Source organism: Asparagus officinalis, chromosome 1 (assembly GCF_001876935.1).
Source record: "Asparagus officinalis chromosome 1, Aspof.V1, whole genome shotgun sequence".
Taxonomy (NCBI): Eukaryota; Viridiplantae; Streptophyta; class Magnoliopsida; order Asparagales; family Asparagaceae; genus Asparagus; species Asparagus officinalis.
This window is the reverse complement of record NC_033794.1, coordinates 59,850,267-59,863,632: the sequence shown is the minus strand read 5'-3', so window position 1 is coordinate 59,863,632 and position 13,366 is coordinate 59,850,267. Positions and strand designations below refer to the sequence as shown.

The window sequence follows — 13,366 nt, the reverse complement described above, 5'->3', positions numbered from 1 at the left end:
AAATTTTAGGTATATCATCTATTACTACACTAGATTCTTCTACATTTAAAACCCCACCTACAACCAGTAACAAAACAAGGATACAATCAGGTTGAATTATTTATACATTAACTTTTTTTAATATATAATATTTTTATGGTGATTTACTTATTACACATGTTTTATATTTTGCAGAAATAAATAAAGAACTAGCTCTTTCAACTTTGAAGAAGAGGATTATGAACGGAGAAAAAATGGCTGAAAATTATAGGAGATTTTCTTAATATTTTACTTATTGCATTATATGATTTGTTGATTGATAGAGATTTTTTTAGGATGCATCAATTGTGAATAATGTCTTTAAACATTAACTGTTTAATATCTTAATTGCATTCAAGTTGTATTTAGATACATTTTGATTTTCTTTAGTTTATTCATTTCATATGAAAGTATTAGTTTAAATTATCTTAAGTTTAATTATAGCATTATATAATTTGTTCATCATCATGATTTCCGAGCAGGTACATATTGTCTAACCTCAATCACGAGGTTCACATGCTTTAGAAGGGGAGGTGAGTCAGTAAAATTTTTAAATTCTATTGGGATACGAGTGATTGAAACAAAACAAAATGTAAGTGGATTGCGATAAGACCGTGCTTGACACAAGGCTAAAAAACTAGTTTATAAATAATATCCCAACAGATCCTCTTGCTCTCTAACAATATTTAGTCATTATCCGGAAGAAAACAAAAAGAAATGAATGAAGTAGAAGAAATACTATTTCTACTACTTCTAAAACTTTGTAGAGGAGAAAAAAGTGTATTTCAACTACTTTTTACTTCATAATTTTTCTTGTTGACCAAACATGCTCTAAGATGTGGAGTATTCACTAATAAAAGTTGCACAAGTAGCATAACGCTTCAATGAAGATATTTTTAAATTAAAATTCAAAAAGAACAGATAACAAATAAAGTAAATCAAATTTTAGTACTACTTGATACTAATATATCATACTCCCTTTAAAAGTACGAGTTTGGGAAAATCTTTTAATGGTCAATATTACCCTTAACTTTTTAAAATATTACATTATTATCCTAATCTATTCTAATTATCCTATCTTCTTTAAATTAGTAACTAAATGATTTATCTTATTCACTAATGAGACTTAACATGTTATTTGATAAAAGAGATATGTTTCATATAATTCAAATCCTTTACTTGTTTTAAATCGTAGAGAAATCTAAAAAACATATGCTAGCTAGCACCTAAATATTTTTGGACTTTGTAAAAAATATTCTTCAAGTTTTTTAAATTGCAAAAAAAAACCCCTACAAATTTAAAATTTTATTAAAGCATCTTAAAAATTATAAATTTTACTTATTTCAATTCAGTGAGAAATCTGAAAAACATATGCTAGCGAGAAACTGAAAGTTTTTTGACTCTGGAGAAAATATCTTGTAAGTTTTAAAAATTAAAAAAAACCCTAAAATTTTAAAATTTATAAAAAACACCTTAAAATTTTCAAACCTATAAACACACTAAAAACCTACAAATAACACAAACAACCCCCAAAAATTTATAAAATTTATAATAAACACACTAAACTTTTTACAAATTATAAAATAAAACCCTCAAAATTATAAAATTTACAAAAAATCTGATAATTTCCAACCTAACAGTGCATTAAAAATATAAGAATTACAAATATCCCCTATATAATTTATACAAAACACCCTTAAAGTTTTAAAAATTACAAACAAACTCTTAAAATTTAAAGTTTACAAAAAACACCCTGATATTTTTAAACTCATTAGTAAATTAAAAGCATAGAAATTATAAATAGTCTATAAATAATTTACAATCTGTAGAAAAGGCCTATAAGTTTAAAAAATTGCAAATAGACCCTAAATTTTATAATTTATGAAAAAACATCATGGGAATTTCTAACCTATAGTTATTAAAATGAATATGCAAAATTACTAAGAACCCCTAAAAAATTAAAATTTTATAAAAAATATCATACACCCTTTAAAAGTATAGGTTTAGGAAAAACTTTTCTTGGTCAATATTATCCATAACATTTTTTAAAAGAACATAACTAATTAAAAATCTATTAAATTTAAAATTTAGTACATTACAAATTACCCCTCCAAAGTTTAAATTTTTTTAATAATTTTTGGTAATTCCTTAATTTCAATATAATGTTTAATAGTTTTGTGTATTTATAAATTACAAGATTTTAGGGTGTTTTTTATAATTTTTAAAACTTTTGAGGGTGTTTATTTTGTAGTTTTCTAAATCTGCATTGTGTTTTTAGTGTAATACATAGATACTTCAATAAATAATGATATTGTAGAGTAAGTTATTTTTAAGATTATTAGGCTATAGTTAAGTGTGCACATCACTATTCCTAGGCAGTATAATTTATATATGTAAAATTTTTCAAACAATCTATATAATGGTTAAAAATATTTTGACTTTAATGTACTATTTTTTATAAATTATATTTAATGTGACCCCAACTGAGTTTGACTGTGGTCATCATAATTTTTATATGTTTGATTGATTGACTATATATGTATATTGATTATAAATTACTTTACTTTCTCATATGAGCTAATATTTGGCGCTTAATAATTTAAATTATTACTTTTAAATTTAATATAAAGAGGAGCTCTAATAAAATTTATTTATTTACCTACAGGATAATCCAATCTCAATTCCTATTTTTTGCTTGAGATTTATTCTATAGTTACGAGTATCAAATTAGTAACTATAATAATAATTATTTATGCTTAAATTAGGATGATTGTAGTTGGTCACTCGCTATAAAATTTTTATGAAGATATACACCTTACTTTCTATTACTATTTCAACTGCCCATATATATTTTATAAATTAGTTGTTAATTTGATATATTAAATTACTTTTTTTTGAAGAAATTTCTTCTTTGATTTTTGGATCGTGTAATCACTATATCATCATTCTAGCGTAGAAAAACCTCACTCTAAATGGTTTCAAGCCAATATTTGAGTTAAACTGAAGTATATACTGTTGCTACTATGTGTATATATTTTTTAAGAAAATAATGTCAATATTTTTAAAATAGAAAAAAATATTCTAACATTTGATATTATAAAAACTAAATATAGTCAATTGAGTAATTAGTAAAAGAGAACTTACATCAAAAAAGCATGAATAATAAGATAAAGAGGAAGGATAATGATATTGCCAACAATACTACAAATAGCAAACTATAATGTAAAGTTAACCTATTTTGTAGAGACCACCTACTGGCTATAAGCATTGAGGTTTTCATATATATACTTTATAATTTATTAAAATGGGTCATATAATCTTATATAATAAAATTGATTCAGTACTGAATAATAATATCGTTATAATAATATCCTTATCAGAGAAAATTCTTCATGAACCAATATGTTCTTTACAATGTATAAGCTATACACTCCAAATTCTTGGGTCTTTATAGAGCTAAAAAGTTTAAATACGAGCTTCTAGCATGTTGTTCTCACAACAGCAAAATCCACTTAGCAGCTGTGAATATTTCAGATGAGTTATATGTTTTATATACAATATAATTGCCCTAGACAAATAAATTATAATAGCATTTTTAATTCACATCGTTTGGTGTAAGATTTGATAGGGACATTGCATTAAAGAATTTTTTTTATATTTAGAGCTCATGGCGAAATATATCATAATCTCCCTGCTCTAATTTCACAAGAAAATAATTCTTTATACTTTCAGTTTTATTTCTATGGTACAAAGAATAAGCTATAAAATTGAATGAGAATATTTTATAATGTAAATATGAGTAAAATCACAACTAAAAGTTAACGTGAATATGAGTCAAACCACAACTAAAAGTTTAACGGACATATTGCAAGTAAATTCATATACAAAATTCCTTTGTGAATTGAATGATCACCCATCTTTTGAAGACTTCAAGATACTAATAAATAGAGATGTTGTACTAAATTAATTTGTTTATAACTCACAAATAGTAGATCATGTGGCCACAGTTTGGGTTGAAGGAAACAATGACAATATTTTATTTGAGAGAGAGATTATTGAGTTGATGGTCAATCCTACAAAAAACTTTATTTTCTTTTTTCTTTTTACTTTTTTTTATTAATTTAAATAATCATGATATTTAACCACGTGCATTGCACGTGCATCTCACCTAGTTAGAATGAAAAGCTGAAGCTCATCATCTGGTAACCGATTTCAACTTTCAACAGAGAAATAGGCCCATTCAAGATCTATCATTTGCTTTAAGACTCCGCATTATCTCTCAGCTAAATATGGCTTACGGGAGAAATTGTTAAAGAGAAGATTCGACTAAGATGTGCCAATAATTAATTAATTGGTGAAGGCAAAACGGAATGAACTTCGCATGTATTTTTTATTTTTATTTTACCTTCGTACGCCGTGAAATCTAAGTAATTTGATGGGCTTCATGCGTTTCAGCCCCAATTCATACCGAGTGACTCAGCGGGCCGACCCAAGATCCACAGTCACGAGCGGGACAACAGGACACAACGCGTGTTTGGTGGACGGAGAGAAAGCTCACCAGAAGCTACCTGCGTATGGCGTACGTTAGCATTGACCCCCACCCGCCCTTTTCTTTCACCCAGCGCTGATTCTTTACGCAAGCGGAAGCGGTGAGCTCTCCTTATTAGCCCTGGCCTCTCACAAAACTTTCGTTAATTCGGATCATTAATTATCTCAAGCACTTTTTGCCGATGTGATAATTGAGAGAGAGAGAGAGAGAGAGAGAGAGAGAGAGAGAGATTTATGCAACTGAGCCGTACTTTGTCATCGTCAGTTCACAAGCGAATGCCGTCTAGGGATCTCTCGATCCCCATAGATGATGATGATGATGATGTCTCATCAGGTTTTGTTTTTTTTTAATATATATTTTTAATTTGAAAAAAAAAAGATTTTTGTGTAATAAAATTGGAAATGTTCTCATACTATTTTTAAAATTTTGAATTGTAGCTCGGTCTTATTTGTCGAATGAGATGAAGGGAGAAGAGGATGGAATAGGCGAAAATAATAATAGCAGTCATTATTCATGGAAGCAATCCCTGCCTCATGTTTTGGTGGCTACAATATCTTCCTTTTTATTTGGTTATCATCTGGGGTACGATTAACTGAATAACTATTTTAATTGAAGGAACTTTGTGCAATTTAATCCTATATTCACTTGTTTGCTGCCGCCTTAGTGTTGTGAACGAGCCGCTGGAGAGCATATCGGTGGATCTGGGGTTTGCTGGGAACACCTTGGAAGAAGGTGAGGGTTTTTGTTATTTCTAGTGGTTGTGAAAGGAATTAAGGTTTGGCTTGTTTGTTGATTTTTGGTTCTTGTTTTGATCTAGGGCTTGTGGTGAGCATGTGCTTGGGTGGAGCGCTTGTTGGGTCTTTGTTTAGTGGGTGGATCGCGGATGGGATTGGGCGGCGAAGGGCATTTCAGCTGTCTGCTTTGCCTCTTGTCGTCGGAGCTTGTTTGAGGTAGTGGAACTTCTGATATTACTACTCGCTGGAGGCGTCATTTGAGTAGATAGATAGATTGATTCAGCTATTACCTTGCCTCTATCTTTACGCTCAACAAACAAGTTAGATTATTGAAGAATTATTTGCTGCCTTAGTATGATACGTGCTTTCTAAACTAGGTTCTTCAATTTAGTTTGAATCTTTAGAGTTTGGCATCCATTACAAGATACCCTGGTTAAGAAGCCGTTGAAGTGTAATTTGCTCGAGTGACGAGAGCTATGTAGCATAAGCAGTTCTGCTCTGAATCACCCATGCCAATACATTAATCCATGTGTCGGACACCACCACCTCTTTAGATGCTTCTCAGATACATTTAGACACCTCTGAATTGCATTCTCAGTCATTTATGTTTTAATCTACAACATTCGTAACGGAAACATATCCTACAATTTTTTTTTGTTCACTTTACATGTGTGATAGTCCTTCAATTTCAGAAAAAAAAACTATAATCTAATGCAAAAAGCATCAAAGCATTGTTTGCAATAAGTCTAGAAATGTTTGAATTAGGAAATGATATACATCGAGGTACTCCTTAAAAATTGAAGAGCCAAGCATATTCCTTTCACAAAGTGATAAAGATGTGTAATAGTTTAGCATACGTATTATTGTATATTTTACATTATTACAAGTATGTGTATGGTCTTTGGATGTAAAAATGTATAATGTGCATGAATTATTCTACTCTGATTAGAAAGTTCTTAGCATCGTGGAAAAATACCATTAATATTTCACATATTCATAAATTTTTTGATGATTTTGGAAGTTATTCTGAAAAGTTGCATTTTGTAGTGCAAGTTCAGCTACTCTGCAAGGAATGCTTGTTGGTAGGTTCTTAGTTGGAACGGGTATGGGTGTTGGTCCACCAGTAGCTTCGCTATACATAACTGAGGTATCGGAAAATGATTTCTCTAAAATCATTGCTTCTAGGTAGTGGCAGTCCATATTATTGATCACTTACTTTTGTTTTGTTCCAATTTGTAGGTTTCTCCTCCAACAGTTAGAGGAACTTATGGAAGCTTTATACAAATTGCAACCTGTCTTGGTCTAATGGCATCCCTCTTTATGGGACTTCCTGTGAAGGAAGTTTTGGGATGGTAAATACATCACGAAGTATCACAATTTATCTGTTTATCTACAATACATGATTATAAACATAACACTTTGAGCTACCAGGTGGAGAGTATGCTTTTGGGTGTCTGCTGCTCCGGCCGCTTTACTTGCCCTCTGCATGGAATTTTGTGCTGAGAGTCCTCATTGGCTTTATAAGGTATGATGTGCCATGTTCTCAATATGCTGATATCTTTATATGTTGTTTTTAGCCTTTAAATATTTGTATTTGATTGCTCCCGCAAGCGTGGTTGATTAAGCTATGTTTCTTTATCTTTGAAACATGAGATTAAGTTTTAAAGAACTTGAGATGAAGAGGGAGCTATGAGTTTATGATAGCAAACATCAGCAAATACCATGTACGAAAAGAATTGGGTTGGTCTAAGACATCTTTTAATTGGAACATCCACATTTGTATTCGTCCTTCGCAGTTGGTACCCTATTCTCTATTGTGCTTGGCCCCTATAACAATTTAGTAATAAGTATCCAGCCATTTTCAGTATTAAGCGACATTTGAGTTTTCATGTCGTCTTTGAAACAAACCATTTTCAATTGCTTGTCTTCAGTCTTCAAACTTTTAACTTTTTTTTTGGAATGTTAAGTTTCCAGTTAGGAGTCTTAGGACCACAGACTATTAATCATACTACTTATTGGGTAGTAAGCTGTATCTTGCAGCATTGGATGGTTTGCAATGTCAAATAATTACGTGTATACGTGAGCACCTTGGGCACCCTGCCCTTGTTGCTCTTCAAAAATCCTGTGTATTTGAGCAGTTAGTATTATTGAACAAAATATTTAGCTTTTCTGTTTGTGACAACTCAAAAAAGTGAGGCATGTTACATTGTTATGACTTCGTGTTCTTGTTTACCCAGCATGGAAGAATTGATGAAGCGGGAGATGAATTTGAGAAACTTTTGGGAGGATCACATGTAAAATCAGCATTAGAAGAATTGTCGCGCGCAGACAGAGGGGATGATACAGAGGGTGTAAAGCTTTCAGAATTACTCTGTGGTCGTCATTTTAAAGGTGGGTTTTCATGTGTAAACTTCATCCTGACTTGTCTCGAGTTGCGTTTACTGTTATTATATTCTTACAGAACTTCTGTGTGTCCTAAGAAGTTCTTTTCATTGCAAGTCCTCTTTTTTGTACAGTTGTTTTTATTGGAACAATGCTATTTGCCTTACAACAGCTATCAGGCATAAATGCTATATTTTACTTCTCGTCTACGGTCTTTAGAAAAGCTGGAGTGCCCTCGGATACTGCAAATATATGTGTAGGAATTGCTAATCTATCAGGTACAGTACCTTGTGCAAAAGTAATGAGCAACTAGCAACATTAGAAGTTTAAGAATGGCAGCTATAACTTACTTCCATTGTCTACAGGCTCAATTGTTGCAATGGTTTTGATGGACAAATTAGGAAGGAGGATGCTACTGTTGTGGAGTTTTATTGGCATGGTATGTTATATGTGAAGATTGACAATTCGAACAGCTGCTCCTCTTTTTGTTAATAATATGTAGGGTAACTGTTTTCATGATGCCCTAACGATTCAGGCAGTGGCGATGGGTGTTCAGGCTACCGCAGCAAGGTTTCAGTTTGCAGGTTATGGGATGTTGTATCTTTCAGTTGGTGGAATGTTGATGTAAGAGTTACATTTGCTGCCTTATTTACTAGGTCTAATGTGAACATCTTAAACTAGTATTTTGGCAGGATTGAATGGCATTGCTAGATTTCAAATTTAGATTGCATAATTATTTAAAATATATATGTACAATCTTGGTTTGTATCATGGTCCTTATTTTACACTAAAGTCTAAGAGAACTACATCTGCAGGGATTCCTTTCCTGTATATGCATGCTTGTTTTCCCTATCCAAATGTAGCACAAGTATTTGTCATTTTACATCCATTTGGTTGCTGTTTTCTATTTGATCAATTGTCTCAATTGGGTTACTGTTTTGATTGGATGTTGTCCTCTTTAGAAGTTTTTTGGTCAAGCAATCTCTTGAGCTTCTTTATTATTATGTTCGGGAAATAGGTGTCATGTGTTCCTTCTCGGGATTCCGAATTGTTTTCCCTGTGTTAATCCCAAGTAACAAGCACCACGTAAGAACTCTATGATATGGTTTGATGTGCACGCATCAAACACTTATACAAGGATTGCTGGTTCTTATAGTAAGTTGGATTCACACATAAATAACTTATAAGAACATCATGCCGGTATATATGCCTATCAGTAGTGGTTATGCTCTAATATATCCCATCCAGATGTATCTGTATCCAAATGTATTTCATCCCTTAACTTGGCAAATGGACCAACTTAAGGACAGAGTGTATTGTGGCTTGACTGGACAATGGTCAGATCTTCTGAAGCCTCAACTAGGTTCTGGTGCTTTGTAGTCGCTGATGCAGTTATTATTAGCATTGTAAAATGCTTCCCTGTTGCATCATTAACTTCCTTAAATAGTCTATATTTTTCTTGTCCTTGGCACGTCATCCTTGTTAGATTTTGCAAATTTCCCTTATTTGTTCTTATTCTTAGATATTTTTATATTGATTATGAAGATGATCTTTGCACTGTGAAAAAGAGCAAAAGTTAAACGTACATGACTACTGGCATTCTACAATGCTCCACTGCTGCACAGTTAGCATGTCTATTAGACTTTATGTTCCTTGGTGTGCATGACTGACGTCCTTCCCACAGTTTGTAGATCTCACTTTGATTAGTGGCTCTTATGATTGTCCTTGAGGTTATAGATGACGGTGACTTGTTTGTTGGTGTAGAAACCGCACCATACACAGTTAATCTGTGCATCTGATCTTCATTAATTGCTAACAGTTTTTGAAGGTAAAAATAATAATTAAATAAAGGTCAATACTACTTGTGCAGGTTCGTGTTGGCATTTGCTTTAGGAGCCGGCCCAGTCCCTGGTCTTCTTCTACCTGAAATATTTCCCAACAAGATTCGAGCAAAGGCTATGGCTGTATGTATGTCTGTTCATTGGGTAAGTGCGTTGCAGCCTGAATTACATTCTGCATGATCTTGAAGAAGCAAGACGCTACAATCTAGCCTGAATTACATTTCAGCTAGCATATGATAGTTGAGTGAGCAAACAATTAAAAATGTTAATTTTAATGTCGATGTAAACCGTCTTCATTCTCTCATCAGGATATAATTTCCCCGGTGGGGAGTATAACGGTTTAACATGTATTTCTGGATTTTTATTGTCGATATTTTCGCCTATTACTGAACCTGAAACCATTTTGCAGAAGTTCATGGCCCTGTGTCTGTACCAGCTTTCTCTTTTTTCCTGTCATTTTTATTGACAGTAGCATCATGTTATGTAGATACTAAGACATGGCTGCTTACTTTCTTCCAGGTGGTGAATTTCTTTGTTGGTTTGTTCTTCTTGCGGTTACTGGAGCTTCTAGGAGCTCAGGTTCTTTATTCCATATTTGCATCTTTTTGCTTGATAGCTGCAGTTTTTGTGAGGAAGAATGTCATAGAAACCAAAGGGAAGTCTCTCCAGGAAATAGAGATTGCGCTCCTGCCACCTGAGTAAGTTATACCTTATCTCCTCTTCTTGAAGTTATAAAGCAGGAACTAAGTCCTTTCCTTGCCTCGTTTTCCTGTTTCATATGTATCTTTGGTTGACCGGTTCCTTAATAATCTGAAGATGCCGTAGGAGCTGAAAGTGCAGGAAACTTGCTTCATTTTACATGTATCCCTTCTCCTTTATAGCTTCAGTTGCAATTTTCACCACTCAAACTTATTTGCAGGAATCTGTAAGATATGCGTAGAGGTCTGTTTCAAAGGTCTATTTCCGGGAAACACCCTCAACAATGCTATGCTACCATGGTCAGGTCTATTTCCGGCAAACACCCTCAACAATGCTATGCTACCATGGTCATAACGCAGAAGGGAGGATGATTATTTACAGCCGTGATAAAACTACAAAGACTAGAGAGCTCACTTCTGCTGCGTGGGAGTATGAGACGTATGTGTTGTAATTATCACTATTGATCTGCCCCCTAAAATTTGTTACCATTTACTAGAAACAGCTCCCTATGAACATGCGTCCATTGTATCTAATACTTGATTATGATGAAGTCTTGATGGTGCTAATATTATTTTATTTCCAGTACATCATTGTCTTTTCATTTTAACTCGCTTCCTGCGGTGCAAGTAAAATTTCTAATTAAAACATGGTACTTTGGATGATAAATGTGTAACTATGAAAGATAAGGAAAGGTGCAAACTAGTTCATTGAAGATGATGGTCAAGCGTCGCGCTGCTTATTGTTTAGACTTGCGAGTGCTAAATAGATGCATCAGCAAGACATTAGTCTGTCTTTTGCCACCAAAAGAGATTCATGCCTCACGGCCATTTATTTGGATGAAAAACAACTTCCAATTCCCAAACAATTGAGCGAAAACTACAGAAATAAATTTAAAAAAAAAACCCACAAAATGAAGATGTGGCTTCTGTTCTGTCACAACCCTGCAAGGCTCAGAGGAGAAATAATTAGAATGCTGGAGAGACAACAACAAAAACAGTGGAAAGTTCCTCTAGAAGAGATTTTTCATTTGGTCATGGACTGATTTGTGGGAGGAGTCGTCTGCGCGTACTGTTGTTTAGCCAGATGACCCATCCAACCTGCAAAATAAATAGTACGATAAAAGCATCAAATAGCAGAACCAGATAGCAAAGCACCCAAGCAAACTTAGTTACAATGCAAATAATAGCAAGCGAAGGGTGAAGTGTGTATATATATATATATATGAGAAAAATGGGTATACTTGGTACCAAGGATCCTTGGTAGTGATGTGGACACATCTTGTCCATACATCACACCTAGAAGATGGAGCCTCACCAACTCCAAGGTGTGATGTATGGACAAGATGTGTCCACATCACTACCAAGGATCCTTGGCCCAAGTATACCCATATATATATATATATAGGGTACCTAGAGAAGGATCAAGTCCTCTCCTCTCAAGCTCTCTGTACTCTTGGCAGAGAGCGCAACAAGGGCAGAAGAGATGAACTGCCCAATCCTCGTACGGAGCTTCGACCAAGTTGTACTTCAGCCTCAGCTTCTGCCTGTAATTTGAGCCCAGAACCCAGCAAGTGAGTAACGCTGGCACCATCAAACTGTACATAAAACTCCCCAGCGTGCAGCCTGCGAAACAGAGCTTCGCCTTTGTTAGGCCCTTTCACCTAATAATCTCGCGGGAAAAAAATAATAGACGTCATTTTTTTTTTTGTTTTTTTTTTTGTTCTAACGGGTTTGGCCCTCAATCGAAGAGGATCCGCATTCTGTCCGAAAGTAAATCAAAGGAACGCGTCATAACAGCTCACATAAAACACGTAACAAGTAAGATTAGTCTCGACTAGTTTCATTTTTCAATGCGCAGAGGGGGGGGGGTGGAGCGGTCGGGCAGGCGGGGGGGGATAAAACAGAGCCAGGTAAGAATAAATCGACGTTTACGCGTTGGTGTACGTTCAAAGGTGAATCGAAACAAACAGACGCCATGGCTCTCGGACACTTGGGCCCTAGTGGGTTACGGTGAAGCCCCGCCGAGGTTCTCTGATGCGTAATGTGACTGCCGTGGCCCGCGGGAATGACCCTGCGCGTGCCATCGACGACCCCGGCAGGAGCCTGATGAACGCAAGGAGGAGGATAAGCGGAGGATACGCTCCGGCGTGGCGCTCGAGTTCTCCGTCGGGCGTACGGGCCGGATTCTTGACTGTGGCTCGCTGGAATTGTGGCTGAGGTCTACCCATTATTGGCCGAGATGCGAATGCCGCTGATGCTGCTTGGTGTTAGTGGGCTCAGTATACGTTGTTCGAAGTCAAGAGGATTGCTTGGCGGGGCTTTTGTCCTGGGCGTTGAGTTTGTACTTGTTGGTGATGGAATTGAAAGCTTGCATGTGATGTGAGGTTGGTGGAGTCTTTAGGTTGACTTTGGGGAAGAGGCTTGGAAATGTGAATAGGCTCGTAGCTTAATTAATTGGGCTTTTTAAAAAAAAATTTATTAGCAAGAAGGGATATTGGCAGATGAAGAAGCTAGACAAGGTTAGAATAAGGAGGGAAGACTTTGAATTCTGACTTCTAGGAACTTGCTTGTTATTCAATGAAGATGATAGCCAAATGAAAATGGGTATTAAATCACCATTTGTTAAATCACCATTTACCCACAGATTCCTTGAGGAAAAAAAAAATCCTATAATCAAAAGTTGACAAGATCAATAAAAGCTAAAATATCTAGCTAGTTGTCTAACACGTTATGTCATGTTTATATGATTTTTTTTTTCGTTTTAAATAAAAAATACCGACAAATGACCATAACATACAACTGTCTCAAAACCGCAATAACTCAAAAGAAGCCCAGTAAGCACATGTTGCCCGGCCTTGGGCTTTGGTGTTAGCTGGCGCATGGGTACATTTCATCCGATCCGCTTACGGTCCCTAATCGGATCTCATATTTACAGTGGGATCCGATATGGGTTGAGGGTTTACGATCCATTAAGACATAGCGCTGAAACAATTTCTTCTTCAATCTTCACACTCCCAATTCTCCTCGTCATCCTCATCCCAAACCCTAACCCTTATCGGATCCAGACCCTATCAACCCCCAAACCAAATGGATCCATCTCCACCATCACCGGCACCACGCGGCCGCAGCTGGAGCATCTACGGC

At 34.9% G+C, this 13,366-nt stretch overlaps 3 protein-coding genes across 3 annotated transcripts in view; 2 read left to right on the top strand and 1 right to left on the bottom strand.

Annotated features, from left to right (window-relative positions):
• On the top strand, positions 4,575–10,808 carry LOC109824856 (probable plastidic glucose transporter 2). Its single transcript, XM_020391509.1, has 14 exons — positions 4,575–4,900; positions 5,005–5,149; positions 5,232–5,299; positions 5,385–5,517; positions 6,349–6,448; positions 6,541–6,653; positions 6,733–6,826; positions 7,539–7,692; positions 7,818–7,961; positions 8,049–8,122; positions 8,219–8,307; positions 9,554–9,668; positions 10,044–10,222; positions 10,444–10,808. Exons 1-14 carry the CDS (start codon positions 4,801–4,803, stop codon positions 10,451–10,453), a joined length of 1,518 nt encoding a protein of 505 aa, XP_020247098.1. The 5' UTR covers positions 4,575–4,800; the 3' UTR covers positions 10,454–10,808.
• LOC109834877 (protein PLANT CADMIUM RESISTANCE 8-like) lies at positions 10,922–13,103 on the bottom strand. The gene is made up of 4 exons (XM_020402896.1): positions 13,034–13,103; positions 11,950–11,982; positions 11,633–11,845; positions 10,922–11,320 (listed from the first exon to the last, which is right to left on the bottom strand). The coding sequence occupies exons 1-4, from the start codon at positions 13,101–13,103 to the stop codon at positions 11,247–11,249; spliced, it is 390 nt and encodes a 129-aa protein (XP_020258485.1). The 3' UTR covers positions 10,922–11,246.
• Positions 13,036–13,366, top strand: part of LOC109824848 (cyclin-dependent kinase F-1) — a 5,195-nt gene continuing 4,864 nt past the window's right edge. Inside the window, 1 exon segment of the mRNA XM_020391502.1 lies at positions 13,036–13,366. This exon segment is cut by the window's right edge and continues 6 nt beyond it. Within this exon segment, the coding sequence (XP_020247091.1) occupies positions 13,310–13,366 (57 nt within the window). The 5' untranslated portion in view covers positions 13,036–13,309.